The sequence below is a fragment of the Podarcis erhardii genome, assembly GCF_964252035.2.
Source record: "Podarcis erhardii genome assembly, chromosome: 1".
In the NCBI taxonomy this organism is placed as follows: domain Eukaryota; kingdom Metazoa; phylum Chordata; class Lepidosauria; order Squamata; family Lacertidae; genus Podarcis; species Podarcis erhardii.
In genome coordinates, this window is record NC_138497.1 from 14,961,385 (window position 1) to 14,983,909 (window position 22,525).

General features: G+C 46.9%; 1 protein-coding gene across 3 annotated transcripts; it reads left to right on the top strand.

Moving 5' to 3' along the window:
- Positions 1–4,489: 4,489 nt before the first annotated feature.
- On the top strand, positions 4,490–22,301 carry CKB (creatine kinase B). Of its 3 annotated transcripts, none has more exons than XM_081863967.1 (8): positions 4,490–4,642; positions 6,491–6,700; positions 9,194–9,348; positions 12,401–12,533; positions 13,695–13,866; positions 16,291–16,414; positions 17,667–17,856; positions 21,890–22,301. In XM_081863967.1, exons 2-8 carry the CDS (start codon positions 6,508–6,510, stop codon positions 22,066–22,068), a joined length of 1,146 nt encoding a protein of 381 aa, XP_081720093.1. In that variant the 5' UTR covers positions 4,490–4,642; positions 6,491–6,507; the 3' UTR covers positions 22,069–22,301. The 3 variants fall into 3 exon arrangements, with proteins under 3 accessions (XP_081720093.1, XP_081720092.1, XP_081720091.1); XM_081863966.1 differs by lacking the exon at positions 6,491–6,700 and adding an exon at positions 7,181–7,368 and having other exon boundaries at positions 4,497–4,642; XM_081863965.1 differs by having other exon boundaries at positions 4,522–4,642; positions 6,495–6,700.
- The last annotated feature ends 224 nt before the right edge of the window (positions 22,302–22,525 follow it).

Here is a 22,525-nt window from a genome sequence, read left to right on the forward strand (position 1 = left end):
CGGGGAGACGCATGCTTCTCCCAGCCGCCAGCCCCGCAAGCTCCAGGGACAGCTGGGAGGCGCAGCGCGTCCTCCCGCTGTCCCCGGAGCTGATCTGCAGGCGGGCGGCGGGGAGAAGAGCGCTTCTCCCCGCTGCCTGCCCCGCAAGCGCCTGGGGGGGAAATAAATTTTTTTTCTTTATTTCCCCCCCCCCCAAAAAAAACTTGGTGCGTCCTATGGGCCGGTGCGTCCTATGGGGTGAAAAATACGGTAACTTCCACCACTATTAAAGAGGCATATTTCTTATCAGGAAAGAAAATACCCTAAATTAAATTAACTGAAAACAACTTGCAGATACTAAATTGGCTTAGGATTTTATTTATGTTAAGTGATGAATTAATATGTTAAATTTCATAATCTGAAGATTTAAGGATGTTAATGTTTAAGTTAAATTTTATAAGAACTGTGATTTGGAAAAGGATATGCAATGAAATTCAACCAAGGGGATGTGAGGAAGTCACTTACGGTAACAATGTTAATACGTAAGTGTAATTTTTAATAAGGCTATGATTTATGTTTGTTTGTCTTATGTGTTTGTTTGTTTGTTTATAATAGTGTGAAAACCAATAAAAAAAAATTGAAAAAGAAAAGAAAGGACCCTGTGCACGTTTCATGCTTCCTCAGAATAATGGGAAGTTCCAGGAACATATATCGCAGTCGAACTTACAACATTGTCATAATATTTGTTTTATTTGCAAATATACAAGCAGATCATACTGGAAGTAAATTGGCACTCCTACAGCAGGCAGCATATACACAGATCCATCACTAGCTTTCTCATAAAAATTGGTATCACCTTTCCCGAAACTCTGATGGAAATCACAGCTCAAGACTGGAGAGAGAGAGAGAGAGCTATGAAGGAACATCAGCAGAACTTCTGCACTTTTCAAGGTCACTCCCAGCTGACCTGTTTTACTGAGCACTCATTCTGAGTCGTTTGCAGGGCTGTTGTATGACGCAGCGTCAAGCAACTGTTATCTCCACACTTCGCAGAGCATCTTTCTGACCACAAAAAGTCTGAGCGGTTTTAGAAACAGGTTTGTTGTGGAACAGCACCGTGTCCTCTGCAAACTACACAACCTGAGTTTGCAGAATGCAAATCTCACTTGCTCAGTAGCCACAGTCTGGAAGTGCCCTGACAGTTGTGCAGAAGTGAGAATGTTGTCAGGTGTGGTTTCCCATCACACTTAAAGAAGATGCATTTTAGGGTGACTGGGATGCTGTGCTTTTAACAGTCGTAGAGGAACTTTTGGCAGAAAACGTATTACACAAGCTAAAATGTCCTCTTTACACAATTGCTTCTGTTCCTTGATGACATTCCAAATCTCACATTTTCCCCAAGGAGTTCCAGTTGGTACACACAGTTCTTCCCCCTAACTTTTATCCCCACAACTAATCTTCATGTTCTTCTTCTTCTTCTTCTTCTTCTTCTTCTTCTTCTTCTTCTTCTTGTTGTTGTTGTTGTTGTTGTTGTTGTTGTTGTTGTTGTTGTTGATAATAAAATAAGGTGCTGATACGCACCATGAAGTTGTTATAGTAATTGCCACACTTTTAACACTGCGGGTGGGGGAAGGTGCAGGCACTGGCTACCCTTTGAGTACCTTCAGGAAAAAAAGCACTACCCACAATGGCCCTGTGAGGTGGGTTAAGTCACGAAAAAGCACCTGGCCCAAGGTTACCCACTGACTTCCATGGCTGAACAGGGATTTGATTGCCACTAGTCCAGGGTGAAGCATTCTGTTGACTAGGCTAACCAGGCTCTTTACTATCCTTTACATCTGGTTAGAGTGAGCCAAGGTTGCAGGTTCGATCCTCATAATGGGCAGCTGTATATTCCTGCATTGCAGGGGGTTGGACTAGATGATCCCCAGGGTCCCTTCTATGACCCTAGCTTAGAAAAAGGGAGCAGCTTGCTCAGAGCTCAATGCAGCCTGCGAAAATAGGCTTGCCAACTTTTCAACCGTCTCATGTAGCTGTGCCTTAATCTGGAGCAATTAGCAGGTAGAGCTTTTCACAGTGCAGAAATAAACCTGCTCTCTTCCAAGGTCCCACAGACCGTGTGGCTATTAAATAAAGCCTAGCTTGTATGCAGCTCAGCTTCTTTCCCCTGCGCAAAAGCATTATAATATTCTCACTGGGAGAGCGGGTCTACCCATGTAACTGAGTGAGGTGGTAGAATCCCAAGGTGGATGAAGCGGAGTGGTCAATTTAAGATTGTAGGTGGGGATGGCATTTAAAGACACACACACACACACACACACACACACACACACACCACCTTCCCCTATTAAACAATAACACATATCCCTGCAGTAAAAAACATACGTCAGTGAGAAACTGGGTCTAATCTAGCTTGCTTCCTGTTGTGCTAGATTTCTACCTGCACTGCTCTCTCCCCACACACAAAAGAAATTAAAAAATGTGAGCCGCTACTTGCAGTTTGAAGAGGTACCCAGGGCTGGCCTGAGATGCAGTATTTTGTTGCCTGTGGAGGGGGACAAGAGGGCACTGTTTCTCATGCCATGTACAAAAGTCAAGTTGAATCTTACTGCAACACTGGCGGCAGGACATTTTCATTGACTGCATCCAGAGCAGCAGGCTAGCTTGGGGAGGGGTTGCGTACACAAGGAATGCCGCAAGGCACACAAAGGTTTGCCTTCCAAAACTTTGCAGACACTCCTTGCCCCACCTCACTCTACCCAATGGTAGGACCGGCCCCTGAGCCCATTTTTATACCTCCATTTCACTTATATGTGTTGACTGGCAACACAAGGGATTTGGAACTGGGAGTGCTGAAAGGTTCATGTCCTGTAGGCAGCTGGCTGGAATAGGATCCTGGGATAGATTAAAATAATAATAATAATTATCTTACATTTATATCCCATTTTTTTCTCCAAGGAGCTCAAGGTGACCTACATAGTTCTCCCTCTCTCCATTTTATCCTCACAACGACCCTGTGAGGTAAGACAAGCAGAGAGACTGTGACTGGCCCAAGGTCACCCAGCAAACTTTATGGCTGAATGGGGATTTAGAACCCTGGTTTCCCAAGTCCTAGTCCAACACTCTAACCACTACACCTTACTGTCTCTCAATATATATGGAACATTGTCCAGGAGGGCTCATCTTATGACCAGGCCTCAGAGTTATGGGAAAAGGGACTGCCAACTCTTCTCCTGTTGGAGAAGCTGCAAAAGAAATATTGTCAGTTGATGTAAAGAAAGGAAGATTCCTACTGAAGGTTGCTTTTCACACAGAATGGAAGGGGTTAAAAAAATCCTTTGTCTTAAAGAGTCCTTTCCCAATAAGGCCCCTGTTAAAGATTATTTGCTGACCAGGCCTCAGCTGCACCTGCTGAAATTCTTTCTGCCCTTCAAGATCGGAGTCCTCAACCACATCTCGCTGCATCTGGGGGAATTTCACTTTCTGTCCAAACCCTTAAAGACACAGGAAATGTCTCATCGGCTCACACACCACACCAGAACCGAAAGAGAACACAAATAAGATGCATTTCTGCATTTCTCACGCAATTCTGTGATGAGCAGCAACAAATAAAAAATTAAACCAGCTTTTGAATCATACTGTAAAAAAAGTAAATTAAAAAAAAAACTTCTTTCTTTGGTAGATTTAAAAGCTGCAGTCCTGTGCATAAGGACTGTCCTGGTCACAAGCCCTATGGAAATTGGTGTGGCACTTACTCCTAAGTAGACTTATGCAGGCTTAGCCTGCAAATGCCAGGCAGAGGCACAATGCAGTCGGGTTTGCAGCCCAGGGCATTCTCGGTAACTTCTGAGAAGTTTACAGAGAAAGGCAGCAAATTGTTCACACGACTCTCAGGTCTGGCCAGCAACAGATCCCTGACAGATCTTGTTTGTATTTCAGTGCATTAAATATATATATGTCGTCACGTTCCCCCAAAGAGCTGGGAATTTGAAAACCTTGGCACAGAAAGAGAGCCCTTGTAGCGAATGTACCTGGCAACAGAATATTAAGCAGTATTAAGAAAATACATTTGTGACGTCCAATGATGCTGCAAGTTTACTCAGATGCAAGTCCCATTGCATCCAGCTGGGCTTACTCTCAATGATGCATTAAACTTTATTTACATCTTTTTTTTCCGCCCTGCTTTTCGGCTGGGGACGGGACGCCGTCCTCCAAAGTCAAGGGTGTATAGGACTGCAGCTTGAATCCCATATCCTAAGCCCATGTCCCCGAGTAAACTATCCTTTGCTCTGAAGGTCTTTTGCTTTAGCCTGTCAGAGAGTTTTAAAGTCCGGGGCTCCATCACTTTCTCTTTCAACCTCCGCCGCTGCCCCCCCCCCCCAGCGCGCCTCCCCAATCTGACTGGGGAGGCTGGACAGCAAACTGGGGAGCGATAATAGGCAAGAAAAGACGGAGTGAGCTCACCCCTCCTCGAGAGCCGGGATCCAATGGAATGAATGGAATATAAATACTAGCCAATAGGCAGCGTGCTCTGGGTATCTATAAAAGTGATGGGAAGGTGGGGGCCAGGTTCCATTCCCGGCAGGTCTTTCTGGGAGAGCTGTAGGGTTGTAAGAGGCAAAGGGAACAAGCGCTTTGCCTTTTCTCGTCTTCGAAGCCCTCGGTAAGTTTTTGGAGACCAGGCGGAGCAGCAGCAGCAGCAGCAGTTGCGGTCCTCTTTAGCAATGGAATGAGACTCCGCTTAGAGATGCAGGCTGGGAGGAAAAGGAGATCGGGTGGTGGCGGCGGCTGTTGTTTTCCTTTTTAGGGAAAAGCAGCCAAGAAATTGCATAGGGATAAAGAGAGGTTTTTTTGGGGGGGCGGGGGTTGGGGTTGCCCCAAGATGCGCGTTTGTAGGCTTCTTGGGCTTGGAAGGGAACGAAGATGCTAGATTTTATTCCAAGGCGCGGGGTGGGGGAGAGGACGCAGCTCAGAGCTAGGAATGCGTCCACCATAACCAAGAAACAGAGAGATGCTTCAAACATTGGATGCCTCGCTTAAAAAAATAAAAATTCTTCTGCTGCAGGTCTATTGCTAGGACGCCTCAGTCCGGCTCAGCGGATATTTAGCAGGGTGTTCGCATCCATTCATCCCTCGCCGAGGTCTCCAAAGAAGGCAGAGGAATGCGTTATATAATGGGGACTGTTTCATTTTCCATTATTTTCCTCCCGAGCTAAGCGATCGAGAGGAGAAGAAAGAGAGCCCTTGTAGCGAATGAGGACTTTTTTTTTTAAAAAAAGGGGGATATTAGAAAATATCTGGATCGGTTCTGCAGAGCAGAACTGTCCCCCTCGAGAGTGGAGAGAGAGAAAGAGGCGCTGCGGAGAAGCCCCAGGAATCTGGGCGCGCTCGCCGCGTCTTCCTCCCCGGAGCCGTGGCGCTGCCGACTTACGAGCTGCAGCCAGCCAGCCGCCCCTCTCCAAAACGCGGGTCTCGGCTCGCCTTGGGTCCGCGGTTCTCCGGGCTGCCCTCGAGCTTCGAGCAAGGCAGAAGGAGCCGGGTGCATCGCGGCGGGCGGGCGGGGCGGGCGGGGCGGGGCGGCGAGAGCGCGGCCGGGCGCCCTGGGCGCCTCGAGCCCGCGCCCTGCCTGCCTGCCTGCCTGCCTGCCTGCCCGGCTTCCCTGCGCCCTCCGAGATGCACCAGCAGCAGGCAGTCCGTGCCACCTGCTCCTGGCCAAAGCGCTTCCTAGCGCGCGGCCGAGAAGCGTCGGCCGGATTTCCAGCTTCCTCGCCCCCTTTCCCGCCTTGCTGGCTTGCCGTGCGCCAAACGCTGCGCATCCCGGACCGGCTTTTCTACTCTTGCAAAAGAGAGGCGAGCCGGGGCCTGGGGCGCGCGGAGAGGCTGGGCTGCTCGCGCTCGCTTTGCAAGTCTCTCCCGGGAGCCCGGATCTCTCTCTCTCTCTCCCTCTCCCTCTCTCTCTCTCTCTCTCTCTCTCTCTGCAAGCGAAACTAGGCACCCTTTAGGGCGCGCGTAATTTTGCTAGCGAGGAGCTTGCCTCTTCTGCCTCTCTGCAAAAGAAGCCTCCTCCTCCCCGGCCTTGAAGGTCACCCCTTGGGACCGAGGAAAGGAAGGGAGGCGCTCGGTAGCCAAGCTCTTTCAAAGCTCCTGGAGGAAGCGCTTGGGCGGCTTGTTTTCTATTCCTGGCGCTGCCACCGATGCAGCGCCTTGACCTTGGGCAAATCTCTTAGCGACGGCTTCCCCTCTCTTGCGCTGGCCCCGGAGGCGACCTGTGCCAGCCGGAGAGGGAGCCGGGGACGGGGGGGACGGGACTGAGCCATGTTTGCCAAGTCCCTGGCATTCCTCCAGGAGGGCAGGTGCCAGGCAGGCAGGGTGTTTGAATGGGCAGGTAGGGCAGGCGGCAAGGTGACCTTGCTCCGTGGCCCAGCCTCCTTCCGGAGAGCGATTGCTAAGCCAGTGCCCTGCGGGAAGAGGCGAGGTGACGGCAACAGGCTCTCTTCTTCTTCTCCCCTAGCCAGTCAGGTGCCAGCCATGCCATTCTCAAACAGCCACAACCTCCTGAAGTGCAAGTACTCTGCGGAGGATGAATATCCCGATCTGAGTGTCCACAACAACCATATGGCTAAAGTGTTGACCTTGGAATTGTATGCCAAGCTGAGGGACAAAAAGACTGCTAGCGGCTGCACCGTGGATGATGTGATTCAAACTGGGGTGGACAACCCAGGTAAAAAAATAATAATGGACAGCTGCTTTGATCCGGATCTGTTCTCCCTCCGTTAACGAGGAAGTGCTGCTTTGAAATGGCATCTGGAAGGGGATTCAACCTTGAAGCCTCCAAAAGGCCTGGCTACTTTAAAAAGCCTTGCGTATTGGTGCAAAAGCCCTTGACCACCCAAAACCTTTATTCAAGGAATATAAATCCGGTCATTACATGCAATGGCTTCCACGGTCTCCCAGCAAATCCCTATGTAAATACCCTGCTAAATATGCAAACTGCTGCACAAGAAGAATTTTTCTTTTTAACCCAAGTTCTTAAAACTGAGGCTGTTTTATATATATATAAAAATTTCCCTTCCTTGGTTGTCTTCCGTGGCACTTCTTTGGCAAATTAAAGGGGAGCAGATCTTGGTGACCTTTTTTGCTGTCTGTCTTAATGCTGCCGTGTTTGCGTTTTGTTTTGTTTTTGTCACACATCTCTCTCTAGCAAGGATAAAATGGCCCTCTTTAATAACCAGAAGCTGCCTGCCGATGAGGAATACCCAGACCTGAGCGTCCACAACAATCATATGGCCAAGGTCCTAACCCCGGAACTGTACCAGAAGCTGAGAAAAAAAGTAACCTCTAGCGGCTGCACCGTGGATGATGTCATTCAGACTGGGGTTGATAATCCTGGTAAAAAGCCTTGATTGAGATTCTTCTCTGGACCGGTGGCTTTTTGCTTAGGCTGGCATTGACCCCTGTGTATGTGTTTGTGTCTGAAGCCGTAGCTGTGATTGCGGAAACGTTCCAGCAATTTTATGAGAAGTGTGGTTCCAATGAAACGAGTTACGCAACTGAGCTGAACTCATAATTTGTGATGGGGTTTCTTAAGGCTTGCTTCCCCCCCACCCCCCACTTCCTAATTTGGAAACAGTGCCCTGTGCCATTAACCTTACCTTAATAGCTTTAAAAGGAGATTAGGAAAAGACAGGAACGTGGTTACTAGTCACGATATCTATATGTACAGGATCAGAGCTGGAGTTCTCTGAATATTGGTTGCTGGGGATTGGCAGCAGGAGAGCAATGTTGCTCCCGTGCTTTTGGGTTTCCCTTAAAAACTCTCCCTCCCCGCCCAAGGTATACCTTGGAGTACCAGACATTTGCCCGAGAGCTGCTGTCTTGAAGTACCAGACATTTGCCCGAGGGCTACTCTCTTGACGTCCTGCTTGTAAGTTTCTTGGATGTCTGGGCAGCTAGGTTGGAGACAGGATGCTAGACTAGGTGGCCTCTAGGTTTGCAATTTTTTTTGGGGGGGGGGGTGGAATCTGTGTTAACAACTGGACAGGCTCCTGGACTGTGTGCAACTTTGGATAATAGCGATTGCATCATCTAAGCAGTATGACATTTCCGAACAAGGTTTTTTTGGCCTTCATGGTCCTATATTGGTTCCAGGCAATACATACTTTGTTTAGCTCCATTGGAAACTAGTTCCTTAAAGGATGGCACCCCCCCCCCCCAGACAGCATAAACACACACAGCATGAAGCTAGAATGTATGCCATGATTATGTGAATCACAGGATTTAGCGCTGGGTGCAGAACTTGGTTTCCTGGGAAAACTTGGCTGGCTGATGGAGAGAAAATGTTTGCAGTCCTTACTGCTGAAACTTCAGAAGCCAAAGGATTCTCTTGATAAAATTCCAGAGGTTTGAGTGTGAAGCTTCTTCATAACTCCTTGTTCCTGCAATATTAAATGGTGCAAAAAGGAAATGGAAAATGTAACTAGAGTTACGCAGGAAGACGGTTCTCCCTCCCCCTCAAATTGCATCATGCGTACTAGCTTCAGAATCTTGATTAACTGGGTCAGAATTTTAATGCTGATGCTGAAAATACAAAGCCCTGTAAATGAGAAATGGTGGCCAGACTCTTTGAAGAGGCCAGTATGGGGCTTGCCAAGCTGTAAACTTCCACTGGGTGATTATATTCTTACGTTCAATAGATGCAAATGAAATCAATCAACTTTAGTCCTTCGGTTTCAATGGGTCTACTCAGAATATGAATGATGATGGATAATTGCCCATTGTCAGTAATCTGCCAGGCTCTTTCTCAATACTAGGCAGTGCCCCAAAGCTAGAAACCCTTTGTAATATCAGTGAACAAAAACCAGTTAATTGTGACCGTCCAAGTCTAGTTTCGGGATTTCATAATGTTGAATGGGGACAGTGATCCAGGCACCTTTGCTAAAACTAGCTTTCTAAAAATATTGCATTTTTGTTGTTGATGTAAGCTGGTGTTCCAGATGGTCATATGCATTTGTCTACAAACTGCAAAATTGATTGAATTGGGCTTCGGCCTTTACACCACAGTGAAACATGCTTTACTTATACATTATAAAGTGAATGGCATACAAAATCTGTTTTTGTTCTTCCTGATGACTTGAGTGCATGAACTGTTGGTATCTTGGAACTAGACTCGAGCACCACCCAAACGTTGGCTTTTTTGGCTTCTTGACCTCTGTAGGGCACCCCTACATTATGACAGTAGGATGTGTAGCTGGTGATGAGGATTGCTACGACGTGTATAAGGAACTCTTTGACCCCATTATTGAAGACCGACATGGAGGCTACAAGCCTACAGACCAGCACAAGACGGACCTGAATGCCGATAACTTGCAGGTAGGAAAAACCTCTTTAGGTTTGTTGGAATTGCATTTTAAATGGACCTTACAGGGCTGACAGGACTTCAGTACATCTGGAGGGGGAGGCAAAAGCTCCCTTGGCCTGGGACAATATCATAGGTACTTGCCAAATGTTACACCCTGCCTAGCGGAACAGGCTTCCTTGAAGGCATCCTTAGTTTGACCTTGATATTTGCATGGGTTGACTAGGATCACTGCTCCTGCTGGAAGAATAGTAGACTCAGACTTGTAGAGTTGGGGAAGGGACACCGGGGAGCCAACCTCCTGCAATGGAGGGATTTTAACGAAAGCATGAACGACAGATGTCCATCCACCCTCTGCTTACAAACCTCCAAGGAAGGAGAGTCCATCACTTTCCAAGGGAGACTGTTCCAATGTCAAAGAGCTCTTGCCACCAGAAAATTCTTCCTGATGCTTAGTTGGAATCTCCTTGAAACTTGAAGCCACTGGTTCGGATCCTACCTTCTAGAGCAGGAGGAAACAAGCTTGCTCCCTCTTCCACATGACAACCCTTGAGATATTTGAAGATGGCAATCATATCCCCTCTTTTCTAGGCTCAACATACTCAACTCCCTTAACCCTTCCTCATATGGCTGGTAATAAAGTAATAAACTCCCCCAAAGAGCATGTTAGCACAGCCACCGAGACGGATCCAAACCCGTATTTCTTAAAAGAGGTGATTCTTTCCATTGAAAAGCCCTAATAATGGCTGTCTAGGCATATATTCAGACCTAGATAATGAGAATTTATTTGGCTTGGTTGTGTGTAGGGGGGCAAACGCCATTTGTAGATTGGTACGTACTGTGAGTGCCTGGTGGCTATTGCTTCTTGAAGCAATTCTGGTGGGACATGTTCCTCTTAAACGAGGCATATGGTGCCTCTGAATGAGATTGGTGCAGGATTACTCTCTCCCCTTTGCTTCTCTGCTGCTTCTGCAAAGTTAACACCTCCTCCCTCTGTGCCCCACTCACCCCAGTGTGAAGTTTAGAAAGAACAATTCCTAAGAAAGGAATAGAGTAGCCAGCAATATTTTGATCGTCTGCATAAAACCGATACTGCTACATGTGGCTGAGAAAACCGATCTGTCTATACCTGTGGTTCTCAGACTTTTTTCTCTGGGCCACACTTTCAGAAGAAAAATTTGCTCATGCAAACACAATTGTTCCTTTTTGTTTTCCCATAAAAAATAACTCTTTGCGGTGCTTGATTTACGGCACAGAACACAACTATTTTATAACATGGTTACAGGACATCCAGGAAGTATAAAACAATGTGGCTACGTATGATCAGGAATCATTCCCAAAATATAATAGATTGTCCTTGGATCTTCCTTCCCCACACCAATGCTGAGAACCACTGATCTATCCGTTCACAAAGCCAGGGATATTGGGATTGAATGAGCCCTAGATCACGTTGATGGCTATTGGTTTCAGTGGTGCTATTAGGTAATCTTGGACGGTTGGGTTGTAATGAGCTTATGGGGCCCCCCTCTGGTAAGCTGTGTTACTTCCGAATGCGGTAGGCTTGACTTGCTGTGCTGGGGGTCTCATTCGGCTGTGTGGGGCCCGGGATCTCAGCCCCCAAGTCCTAACCTGAGTGAGCTACTAGCTGGATTTGACCAGCAAGCAGTCTTTCTGTGTGTTTGGAAGGTAACTTCTTTCCCATTTAATGTTCTGTGTGTGCACATAAACACCCGCACACTAAATCTATGGTCCTGTCCACACCATATATATAAAAAACACATTTATACCACTTCAACAGTCAGGGCTTTCCCAACGAATCCAGGGAACTGGAGTTTGTTAAAGGTGCTGGGAATTGTTACTCTGCACGTAATAAATGGCAATTTCAAGGGTTCTTGAGGTTGCAGCGGGGAAAACGTGGCTGTTGAAGTGGGATGAATTTGCTTGGAAGGGATGGTGTTGATGTGGCCAGAGCTTATTTAATTTAAATTGTAGCTGCTTCCCAGGATTGCTAGGTAGCCTGATCTTATGGACAAACTGAATCTTGCCGCTCTTCCTCCTTGACCACATCCAACAATCGGGAGGGCTGTGGAGCAGGGGCAGGACACCTGCCTGGAATGCAGAAGGCCCCAGGTGGAATCCCCAGCACCTCTAGGGAGGGCTGGGAGAGATCTGAAAACCTGGAACTGAAACTTGTATTTTATCATGTGACCTACCCTGAGATCTTGTGTATAATAATAATAATAATAATAATAGCAGCAAGCTGCCTTATTAATGTAGTAATCCCAAGAGCATTCTCTTTAGCAAGTCTGCCATTTATGGCCAAAGTCCTGTCGAGCCATGTAACTATGACTTCTTCCCTTTAGGGATTACGTCGCACTTCTTTGCGTGTGGATGACAAAATGCTGCTTTCTGCAGAACTCCAGGACCAGTGCTTTTAATTTAGATCAGGGTTTCCCAAACTTGAGTTTCTAGCTGTTGTGGGACTACAACTCCCATCATCCCTAGCTAGCAGGACCCAGTGGTTGGGGATGATGGGAATTGTAGTCCCAAAACAGCTGGAGACTCAAGTTTGGGAAACCCTGATCTAGATGCTGTCTGTGCTTGAAATGTCTGAAGGGAAAGCTTAACAGGAGAAATAGGACCTTATCATAAATTGGCTGCACCATCGTCTGGATAGCTCAGCTGGCTAGAGCATGTGCTGATAACGCCAAGGTTGCAGGTTCGATCCCCACATGGGACAATTGTGTCTTTAGACTAGGGTTAGACTAGAATGATCCTCAGGGTCCCTTCCAACTCTAATATATATATATATATATATATATATATATATATATATATATATATCGTAGCAGCTGAGAACTTGTGATCAGCTGGCTGGGAAATGCATCTGCACCATCTATAATGCATGGCTGTGAGGCAGGCCATTAAAGTTTCAGTGCAGAAGCTTCGCCGAATGACTTGTGTTTTAATTCCCGGGTTGTTGCACTCATTAAATGCTGGGCAGGACAGCTTCGTCTGTGGTTGCGCCGGGGTTGGTTCTAAGGCGTTCCTTCCTGTATCTTGCAGGGTGGCGATGACCTGGATCCCAACTACGTCCTGAGCTCACGTGTCCGAACTGGTAGGAGCATCCGTGGCTTCTGCCTCCCGCCTCATTGCAGCCGAGGAGAGAGGCGTGCTATCGAGAAGCTGTCCGTGGAAGGTAAAAGGTTCTGGCATTTGCAAAAAAAAGCAGCGAGCGGAGACTCTAGCCTGTAGCCCTGAACGTAACCTGATCACGTGGGCCGAGGAAGAATGCAAAACGCATGAATCATTCAAGCCTTGTATACGATGACATGCGAGTTGCAGTTAAACAAGGCGCTTGGGACTGAATCCTCTCTGGGTGCGCCCCCAGTTTAGGTTCTTGGCAGCATTTAGGAAGCTGGCACCTCTGTTCCATAGCACCTCTTTAAAAGACAAAAAGGACTGCATTGTTGTCTCCAAAAGGTGAAATGTGGAAGAGGAAGTTTATTGTGCAATAAAGGCAAGCACACAGCCAGACAAGCCACACCTGCGGCAAGAAGCTGGAGGAGTTCTGTGTTTTTTCCCATGCTTGCATAATAAGCCTTGGCTCCTCCCAGGTATGCAAAAGCATACCTGAGTGCAGATAAGCAAGCGTTGCTTCTTGGTATCTGACAACTTAATAGGGCAACAAAAGGGTGAAGAATAGTGGGCTCGGATTCCTCTTTTTCTGTTCCCCCATCCCCGACTACCTGGGGAAATTGCCAGCTTAAGCCGGTGGAGAATTAAAAAATTATATATAAGCACACCTGAGTTGCCGTGCTAAGCTTGGATTTGCTGCCATCTTAGTATGCTGAGGTCATGTCTGCGGCATGTATTTGAAGCACATGACTTCACCCAAAGAATCCTCAGAATTGCAGTTTAGCGGAGCTACAATGATCAGCACCTTCAACAAACAGCAGTTTGCAGGATGGGGGAGGGGAGCCACATGAATTGAATCTTAGCTTTGGGCCCCAAGGGTCATCTAGACCAACCCCCTGCAATGCAGGAATCTCGGCTAAAGCATCCGTGACGGATGGCCACCCAACCTCTGTTTAAAAACCTCCAAGGAAGGAGAGTCTGCAACCTCCCAAGGGAAACTGTTCCGCTGTCAAACAGCTCTTACCATCAGAAAATTCTTCCTGATGTAAACTGAAGCCATTGGTTCGAGTCCTATCTTCCTTTATGATGCGCATGTGTATAATCGAAATAAGAACGTTGTTTGCATTCCCTTTAAGATTGTGACGTGTTAACTTGGTTTTTGTAAACAAAAAACAAAAAACCCCATCAGTAATTCTGCAAGCCTCTCTCTTGCTTTTTCCAGCTTTGGCTAGCCTGGAAGGGGACCTGAACGGGAAGTACTATGCTCTGAAAAACATGACGGATGCGGAACAGCAGCAGCTCATTGATGACCACTTCCTCTTTGACAAGCCGGTCTCTCCTCTGCTCTTAGCCTCCGGAATGGCACGCGACTGGCCTGATGGCCGGGGCATCTGGTGAGTAACGCCCAGTAGAGGCAACCCTTAAAAAAAATGACAGAAGGAAAGAAATGGGGGGTGCCAATATTGACTTGGCAGGTAGCACCTGATATGTGAAGGTAGATTCTGGTCTTGCATGTCTTCAACAGACAGGAGGAACAAGCCCTGGTCAGTAAATAGGAGAATTAAGACCTTTTGAGCCATGATTAAAAAGCAATTGCTTCCAGTATAAAATGGCCTTAGGGGGCAGCCTTTGTCAACCTGGTGCCCTCCAGATGTTTTGGACAACAACTCTGACCACTGGGCATGCTGACCAGGGCTGATGGGAATTTTAGCAACTTCTAGAGGGCCACAGGTTAGCCACCATCCTGGAGCCATGAGGCTGATTCCAAGGGAGGTGTTGATATTGACTGCTCTTCTCATAAAACAGTTTCACGACCTATTATCGAGCAGCTCTTCCCAAAGCAATGATATCCTCTTCCGGGATCTTAGCTTGGCCTCAAAGAATAAAGGCAACGTGAAGCGTTCGCTAGATTGCCCTGATATTCAGTTGTAGTGTGTGAATTTTGTATTGGGAGCAAGCCAAGTCATGCGCCAGGGAGTGCCGGTTCTGGGATGGGAATGAATCCCTTATATGAAAATAAATTCAGCATTGCTCACTTCTCCAAGTAGCCTGGGTTATAGACGTGGGCATCCCCCTCGGGTATGATTTAGGGTTGTTATACGTAAGAGGATGAGAGCTTTAAATGGCACAGCCATGTCTTAGCAAGAATATATGGAAGTCTGAACTTGTCCCAAAGTGAAGATCAGAGCTAGGAATTGAGGATTTTAAAAGCAGAATGCCAGTGACTATTGCGGGCACTAAAAATCTTTCAGTAAGATTTTATTACAACCTTTCATAATACAATACAGTAAAAAACCAACTGATCTAAACGAGAGGCAGAAGTATACAAAGTTCTCTCTCACAGTTAGATCTTAACTTGTCCCACACAGAAAATGGTGAACCCTCCCAGCTCTCACCTGCAAGCTTCCCTTTCTTCTCCCATCCTGCCTCTCACACAGGGTCCTTTACTAAGCTTCCCTCACCTTCATCTGTATGCAAAACCTCTCATAAACACTGAGTAAAGGTAAAGGGACCCCTGACCATTAGGTCTAGTCATGACCGACTCTGGGGTTGCGGCACTCATCTCGCTTTACTGGCCAAGGGAGCCGGCGTACAGCTTCTGGGTCATGTGGCCAGCATGACTAAGCTGCTTTTGGCGAACCAGAGCAGCGCACGGAAACGCCGTTTACCTTCCCGCCGGAGCGGTACCTATTTATCTAGTTGCACTTTGACGTGCTTTCGAACTGCTAGGTTGGCAGGAGCAGGGACCGAGCAACGGGAGCTCATCCCGTCGCGGGGATTCGAACCGCCGACCTTCTGATTGGCAAGCTCTAGGCTCTGTGGTTTAACCCACAGCGCCACCCGCGTCCCTTAAACACTGAGTAGACAGTAACAAAACAACAACACAAAGAAACAGAGTAAAGTAGCAGCAAAAACAAGGTGGGGGGGATTAGAGATAAAAATATTAAAGGAGTAAAAAAAGAAATGAATTAAGAAAATAGATAAAGAAAATTATCATTGAGGAGGAGTTTATTTGCAAGGCACCTTCAAACCCTAACGCCCCATGGATTGGATCCTAACTAGGCTTCCATTCATGGATGGGACTAAGATCCAGTAGATGTTCCTACTGGCAGAATTTCCACTAATTTACCTTACTGCACTGCAGCTCATGCTGTGCCCCCAAATCTCTAGGGCAGGGTTTTTTTGGGGGGATGGTGGGACACAATAAACTCTAGGCACAAGGAGATCTTGATAGCTGCTTCCCCCACTGTCTTCTACTGGTGGGAATGATAAGTTAGCAGAATTCCAGTTGTGGGATCCGCCTGCCAATGGGATCAAACTCAGGATCTAGGTCCAATCCCATTTTATCTTTGCAGCAAACCAAAGTAGATTAGGCTGAGAAATGGTGATTTGCCAGGGCTCCCTACTTGGGATCTGAATGCAGATCTCCAGGTTTTGAGTGCATTGTGTTACCCATTGCACAACCCTGAGTTGTTGCTGTTTTAGAAACCCAAAAGTGTTTACCAGATGGATCCCTACATTTCCAAGGTTTTTTTTGTTCAGCTGAAAGCTAAAATAGTCAATCTGCGGTGTGCATGACATTTGGTTGAAGGCAGAAAGCTCAAAATCCCCTGGGGTAGTTTTGATGGCCATCTGAGAGGGGGGTGGGCTTCTGCAAAGTCACGGTGGGCACAGAAAGCGTCTGTGGAAGATATCTCGAAAGCTACAACTGCAGATGGAGCAAGGTTTAAAAATGTGGCTAGCTAAACTTAGATCTATGGCTCGAGGAAAGGTTAAAGGAACAGCTCTCAATGCTGTCCCTGCCTTGTGTTCTTCAGGCACAACGACAACAAGACATTCCTTGTGTGGATCAACGAGGAAGATCACCTTAGAGTTATTTCTATGCAGAAAGGTGGAAATATGAAGGAAGTTTTCACCCGCTTCTGTACTGGGCTAACGCAGGTAAATATAAGTGTGTGTTGAAGCAAGTGGAAGTCCCCTCCCTCCCTCCCTCCCTCCCTGTGTGTGTGTGTGTGTGTGTGTGTGTTTTGATGTGGTGCAACCTTCTCTGCAGAGCTCAAAAGTGCTGACCTAAGTGTCGGCTCTAAACTCAATGCAGCAGAGTGTGGCTTTGCGAATTCCCAGTTCAGGCAGAGGTGGTGGCGCAGTGAGAAGAGAATGCAGCTGCGTCCTGGCAACCGAGCCCCTGTGCCTGCGCTGGAGTGCTTCTTACCTTCGTATCCGGAGGAATAAGAGGTCACAGGCAATTGACTTTGGCCATGTGCTCCCAGGGGGAAGGCCTGTCTCTGAAATTTCTGGAGAGTGCTGGAATGCAGGCAACCTTGCATGCTTAAAGCTGTCGTCCTCTACAGATGGAAACACGGTGCTCTTAGAGGTTGCCTGCATGTACGCAGCAACCTGGTAGGCTTGAATAGATGCTCTACTAAGGCACATCCATAGTGGAAGGCTTTTGTAATCTGTTCCTAAATCTGTTTTGTAATCTGAAAGGGGTAAGAAGGCAGGCTTCTCTTCTGTGTTTCCAAATCTTGCATTAATCATCCGGGTATTTGGTCACTGCCTCTAAGAAAAGAGTAAGTCGAGTGTGAGGCAGTAGCTATATATTGAGTGGGGAACCTGCCTCAGCCTGAGGGCCACCTTCCTTCACAATCAACCTTCCAGGGGCCACACGCTTGTGGTGAATGGAGCCAGCTACAAAAGTTGGCAGAGAAACAGGTGCAGTTGGCAGTAACAAAGCCAGAAATTCTCATGCTCTTCCACCTCTTCATCCTGGCAGGCAAGAGGCATTTTTTGCCTTTTGAGGACATACTCCTGAAGGGCTGCATTAAGCCTCAAGGCTGTGAGGCCATGTGGTGTAGTGGTTAGAGTGCTAGGAGACCAGGGTTCAAAACCCCACTTAGCCATGAAGCTCACTGGGTGAGCTTTGGGCCCAGCTCCTGGTTTCATCTCTCTTTTATCATCGCAACTACACAGACCATTAGGTCAGGTTGAGAGACTGTGGCTGGCTTCCTGGCTGAGTGAGGATTTGAACCCCGATCTTGCAGGTCCCTAGCCCAACACTCTAACTGCTGCAGCTGACGGACTTCTACCACACTGCAATTATAGCCATGAGGAGGCCTTGTAGCTCCTTAATCTTGAGAGAGGAAGGGGTTTCTTCATAATAGCTTGTCTTTTTTTCCACCCCTGACACACCTAGATTGAAAACCTCTTCAAATCCAAAAACTATGAATTCATGTGGAACCCTCACCTGGGCTACATCCTGACCTGTCCATCCAACCTCGGGACAGGGCTCCGTGCCGGAGTGCACATTAAGCTACCCCACCTTGGCAAGCACGAGAAATTTGGCGACATCCTCAAGAAGCTGAGGCTGCAGAAACGGGGCACAGGTGAGGAACCCAAAGCCTGGACTTCGGGCTTTATCTCAAATTTACTCCTCGCTCTTTTGGCAAGAGCAAGTGGTACTTGGGCTGTCCCGCAGACCAAGCCATCAAAATATGTGAAATGATCACAGCAGGCATTAAAAAATTGAACATTGAAAATTAGGGCTGTGCATGGCTGTTCTCTCGATTTGGTGGCCGGATCCAGCACTTTGGAATGGCCCTGATATAACCCTGAGGGCAGCCAGACACCAGTCAAAGCACTGAACCCACTTCATGCAGTTGGAGCTGGGGAATAATGTGCAGGGGTTTTTTTGAGGGGGGTGCGGAGAGCCCTGATTAAGCATACAGGGGGGAAGATAGGGTGATGACAATAACTTTATTTATATGCCACCCATCTGACTGTGTTGCTTCAGCCACTCTGGGTGGCTTGCAACAAAACATTAAAACACAAAAAACCCTCAGGTCCAGCTGTTAGGCTCTAGGTCAGGCACAGGGAACCTTCAGGCAAATTATGCTTGCTGGGGTGCTGAATCGGCCTGCAAACCCTCAGCCGCAGCCGAGAACATATGGCAAAGCTGTGGTTGCAAAGGAGCCTTGGAGTCCATTCCTGATTATTCCTTTGCAAGCAGGGCTTGCCTTCAGCACCAAAAGCGAGCCCTGCTGGGATTGGTGCTATTCAGGAGCTCTTGAGTGTAGCCAATCCCTGCTGTTCATCACTCTTCCTGCTTTCCGCAGGAATCTTTCCAGCCATGGTTTGATTTCAAATAATAATAATAATAATAATTTATTATTTGTAGCCCGCCCATCTGGCTGGGTTTCCCCTGCCGCTCTGGGCGGCTTCCAACAAAGATTAAAAATCCATTAAAATGTCACACATTAAAAACTTCCCTAAACAGGGCTGCCTTCAGATATCTTCTAAATGTCAGGTAGTTGTTTACTTCCTTGACATCTGCTGGGAGGGCGTTCCGCAGGGCAGGCGCTACTACCGAGAAGGCCCTCTGCCTGGTTCCCTGTAGCTTAGCTTCTCACAGTGAAGGAACCGCCAGAAGGCCCTCGGCGCTGGACCTCAGTGTCAGGGCAGAACGATGGAAAGGAAGAATTCAGGCATGCACCTTTGAAGTTGAAAGTACCTGGTGCAATGCAACATTGGCTGACAGACAAGTCAGTGGAAGGGAGGCTGCATCTGGCCTTACCCACTTCTGCTCTTGATAGTGCTAAAAAAAGTATATAATCAGGCAGTGGTGCCTATTAAGCAGTGCATCCAAGGTGGGGCACCCTTTGAAATTCATCAGGACAACACTAGGGTTGCCATATCTTGAAGGGCAAAAAATAGGAGAGCTTGAGCTGCTGCCAGCCCGAGAAAGAGGCGCATGGGGCCGTAGCCACACCCATGCACTTCTTTCCCCGGCTTGGGTTGGCAGTGGCCATGGCGTGCAGAGCAAGCCTGAGCTGCTGCCAGTCTGAGCAGAGGCAGGATCCCAGCGCCTACCTGATCTTTGTTATGACGGCCTCACTCTATGGTGGTGCTTCCACTTCCAGGGCACAGCGCCCTCCAAAGCATGTGTGTGCCCCTCCATCCTCCCCCCAATATTTAAGGAACCCCCCCCCCCAAATCCAGACATTTCCTTTAAAATGTAAAAAAATCTGCTTGGATGAGCATGTTGGCTCCCAAAAAGAGGGCATGTCCTGGTTTTCCAGGACGTATGGCAACGCTAGACAACACTTAGTTATTAAGTTAAGATAAACGTGTGATGTTAGTTAGCCATTTGCAAATGGCATCCTGTGAACCTAAGAGGCTGATTCATAAACACCAATGTAGTGGAGAAAAATCTGTTTTAGGATTTGGTGCAGGAAGGCATAGATCAGGCATGGCCAAACTTGGCCCTCCAGATGTTTGGGGACTACAACTCCCATCATCCCTAGCTAACAGTACCAGTGGTCAGGGATGATGGGAGTTGTAGTCCCAAAACATCTGGAGGGCCAAGTTTGCCTGGCATAGATGGACTCTGTATTCCTAAATTTTTTAGACCTGCAGCATGCTATTCGTGTTTCGGAATTTATATCTCCTTATTTGAAGGACCACCCCAAAGCCAGCCTCCTAAGTCAAAATAATTAGAAATAACACAGCGATACAACCTCCGGTGCAAAGAAATAAGTCATAAATTTGGATCCCATTGTTCGCTTTATTGTACTAGCCTGGCTGTGGGGAACGTCTTTCATCCCTTCAGGCTAACCTTTATATGCTGCTAATATATAAAAATATCAATGTGGTTTACAACAACACATAAAAACATATTACGAAAAAAATATATTAAAGTTAAAAACAGACCCATTTCTGTCTAGCTTCAGGCCTGGTTATGGTACTAAAACAACCATTACTGAGGCTCCTGACTTTTATTAGGAGAAAGAGGCTAGAGATCATCTATCGATTCTCGTTGGTGTCTCCCTGTCATTCATCACCATTGATAATGGTTTCTTTTCTGGAGAGACTGTTGGGAGAAGGTAGCGCCATGCTTATTTAGGAATATATATATATATATATATATATATATATATATATATATATATAGGTTACATACGCTTCAGGTTACAGACTCCGCTAACCCAGAAATAGTACCTCGGGTTAAGAACTTTGCTTCACGATGAGAACAGAAATCGTGCAGTGGCAGCGGGAGGCCTCATTAGCTAAAGTGGTGCTTCAGGTTAAGAACAGTTCCAGGTTAAGAACGGACCTCTGGAACGAATTAAGTTCTTAACCTGAGGTACCACTGTATATATATCCCACAATTCATAAATATCAGAGCAGCTGACAACAATCGTATATAAAAAAACCCCATACAGTAGAAACAATATAAAATATTTAAATCGGAGTTCGGCAGTTACAGAAGGATATTTTCTTAATTGTTGGCATAATTTTGTCACCATGCAAACGTTTTCAGAAGGTATTTGAAGGTGCGATTAGAAGGCACCTGCTGAATCTCTTTCGGAAGAACTTTCCGCAGGGGCGGATCAGTGACACTAAAGACTCGGATTCTTGTTGCTGTCAGAGGAACCTCGCCAGGAGATGGGCAGAAATGTTCCTGCAGACTGTTTCGACAGACCTAGCTGGATATTAGGCTTCAGGTGCTCCATGAGCTACCCTGCACCCAAGTTGTTCAAGGCTTTATAAACCAATACAAGGACTTTGATGCTTCATTGACTTCACTCCTCCTTGCGGGATCAGTGGCAAAGGAGGGCAACAAAGATGGCTGCCAGCCATATGGGAAAGAAACCCTGTGAGAAAAGGTTGAAGGAACCGGAGCCTAGGGAGTGGTGGGTCCAGCTCTCTGCGCCTTCTAGCGGCCTCCTCATTGTGGGAAGCGAAGCTACAGGGAACAGGGTCTTCTCAGTATTGGCACCTGCCCTGTTGAACACCCTCCCATCAGATGTCAAGGGCAGGGGTGACAACTTGAATAAAATATTGTGGGGGCCTAGGTAAGCCCTGCCCTGCATAATCGATCACATGATGAAGTGCACACACGCCATTTGAATGGGAATGCCCATCAACTTTGTGGGGGCCCAGCCCACCTCAAATATTTTATTGTGGGGGCTTTGGCCCCTAGGAGTTGGCTCCCTATGGTCAAGGAGATGAGGAACCAGATAACCTCTAGAAGACATTGGAAGGCAGCCCTGTATAGGGAAGCTATTTAATGTTTTATTATCTTTTTATATACTGTATTTTCCCATGTATAAGACTATATTTTCCCCCATATTTTTTTTAGTTTAAAATTGGGGGTCATCTTACGCATGGAATGTTGAAATTATTTATTTCTTAATTTTGGGCTCAAAAAATAGGGGTCGTCTTATATATGGAAAAATCCAGTATGTTGGAAACCACCCAGAGTGGCTGGGACAAGCCGGTCAGATGGGCACAGAGTACAAATAATAAATTATTATTATTATCTGCAGGGCCAACTTGGGTTTTATGCAAAGTTCTTGGCTCCCTATGGTCAAGTAGATGATCCTCAATTTGATCCTTTTCCTTTTTGGTTTTCTTCAGGTGGAGTGGACACGGCTGCGGTGGGAGGTGTGTTTGATGTCTCCAACGCTGACCGCCTTGGGTTCTCTGAGGTGGAGCTGGTACAGATGGTGGTTGATGGGGTGAAGCTGCTGATCGAAATGGAGAAGCGCCTTGAGAAAGGCCAGTGTATTGACGACCTCATCCCAGCTCAGAAATGAAAAGCACTTTAACACCCCAGCTCTCCCCCATGCTTCTTCCTAACTTATTGGATAATTAATTAATTAAAAAAAAAAATGATGCTCCAATCAAAATCCTGGAGTCGAAAGAGAAATTCCCACTTAGTAACACTTGTAGAAAGTCTTCCATCCATATGTGTTAGAGTTTATTTTTTTGATGGCTGAAATGTCACGGAGAAAATGAAATAATAAAAACCATTGTTTGGCCTGACAAATGATTGATTTGTTGCCTTCTGCTTTTCAAGGGTGTTTAGTGGCTTCTGGCTCCTCAGGGGGTAGTGGGAATTGGGGATGAACTAAGATTATAAGATAATTTATCCTTTGACTCTGGCTTGCTTCACCAACATCATTCTAGGGCCATTGTGGAAATCCTCTCCCTCCCCCATATTTATGTATTTTCCTCTATAAAGAAACATCTAAGATTTGCATGCCTCCCAGT

Bases quoted from the DNA above. Each gene is read 5' to 3' on its own strand.
- CKB (XM_081863965.1), top strand. From the start codon at position 4,530: ATGGGAAGGTGGGGGCCAGGTTCCATTCCCGGCAGGTCTTTCTGGGAG. The intron at 9,349-12,400 runs GTAGGAAAAACC...TGTATCTTGCAG, and splicing joins TGAATGCCGATAACTTGCAG to GGTGGCGATGACCTGGATCC. The intron at 12,534-13,694 runs GTAAAAGGTTCT...TGCTTTTTCCAG, and splicing joins CGAGAAGCTGTCCGTGGAAG to CTTTGGCTAGCCTGGAAGGG.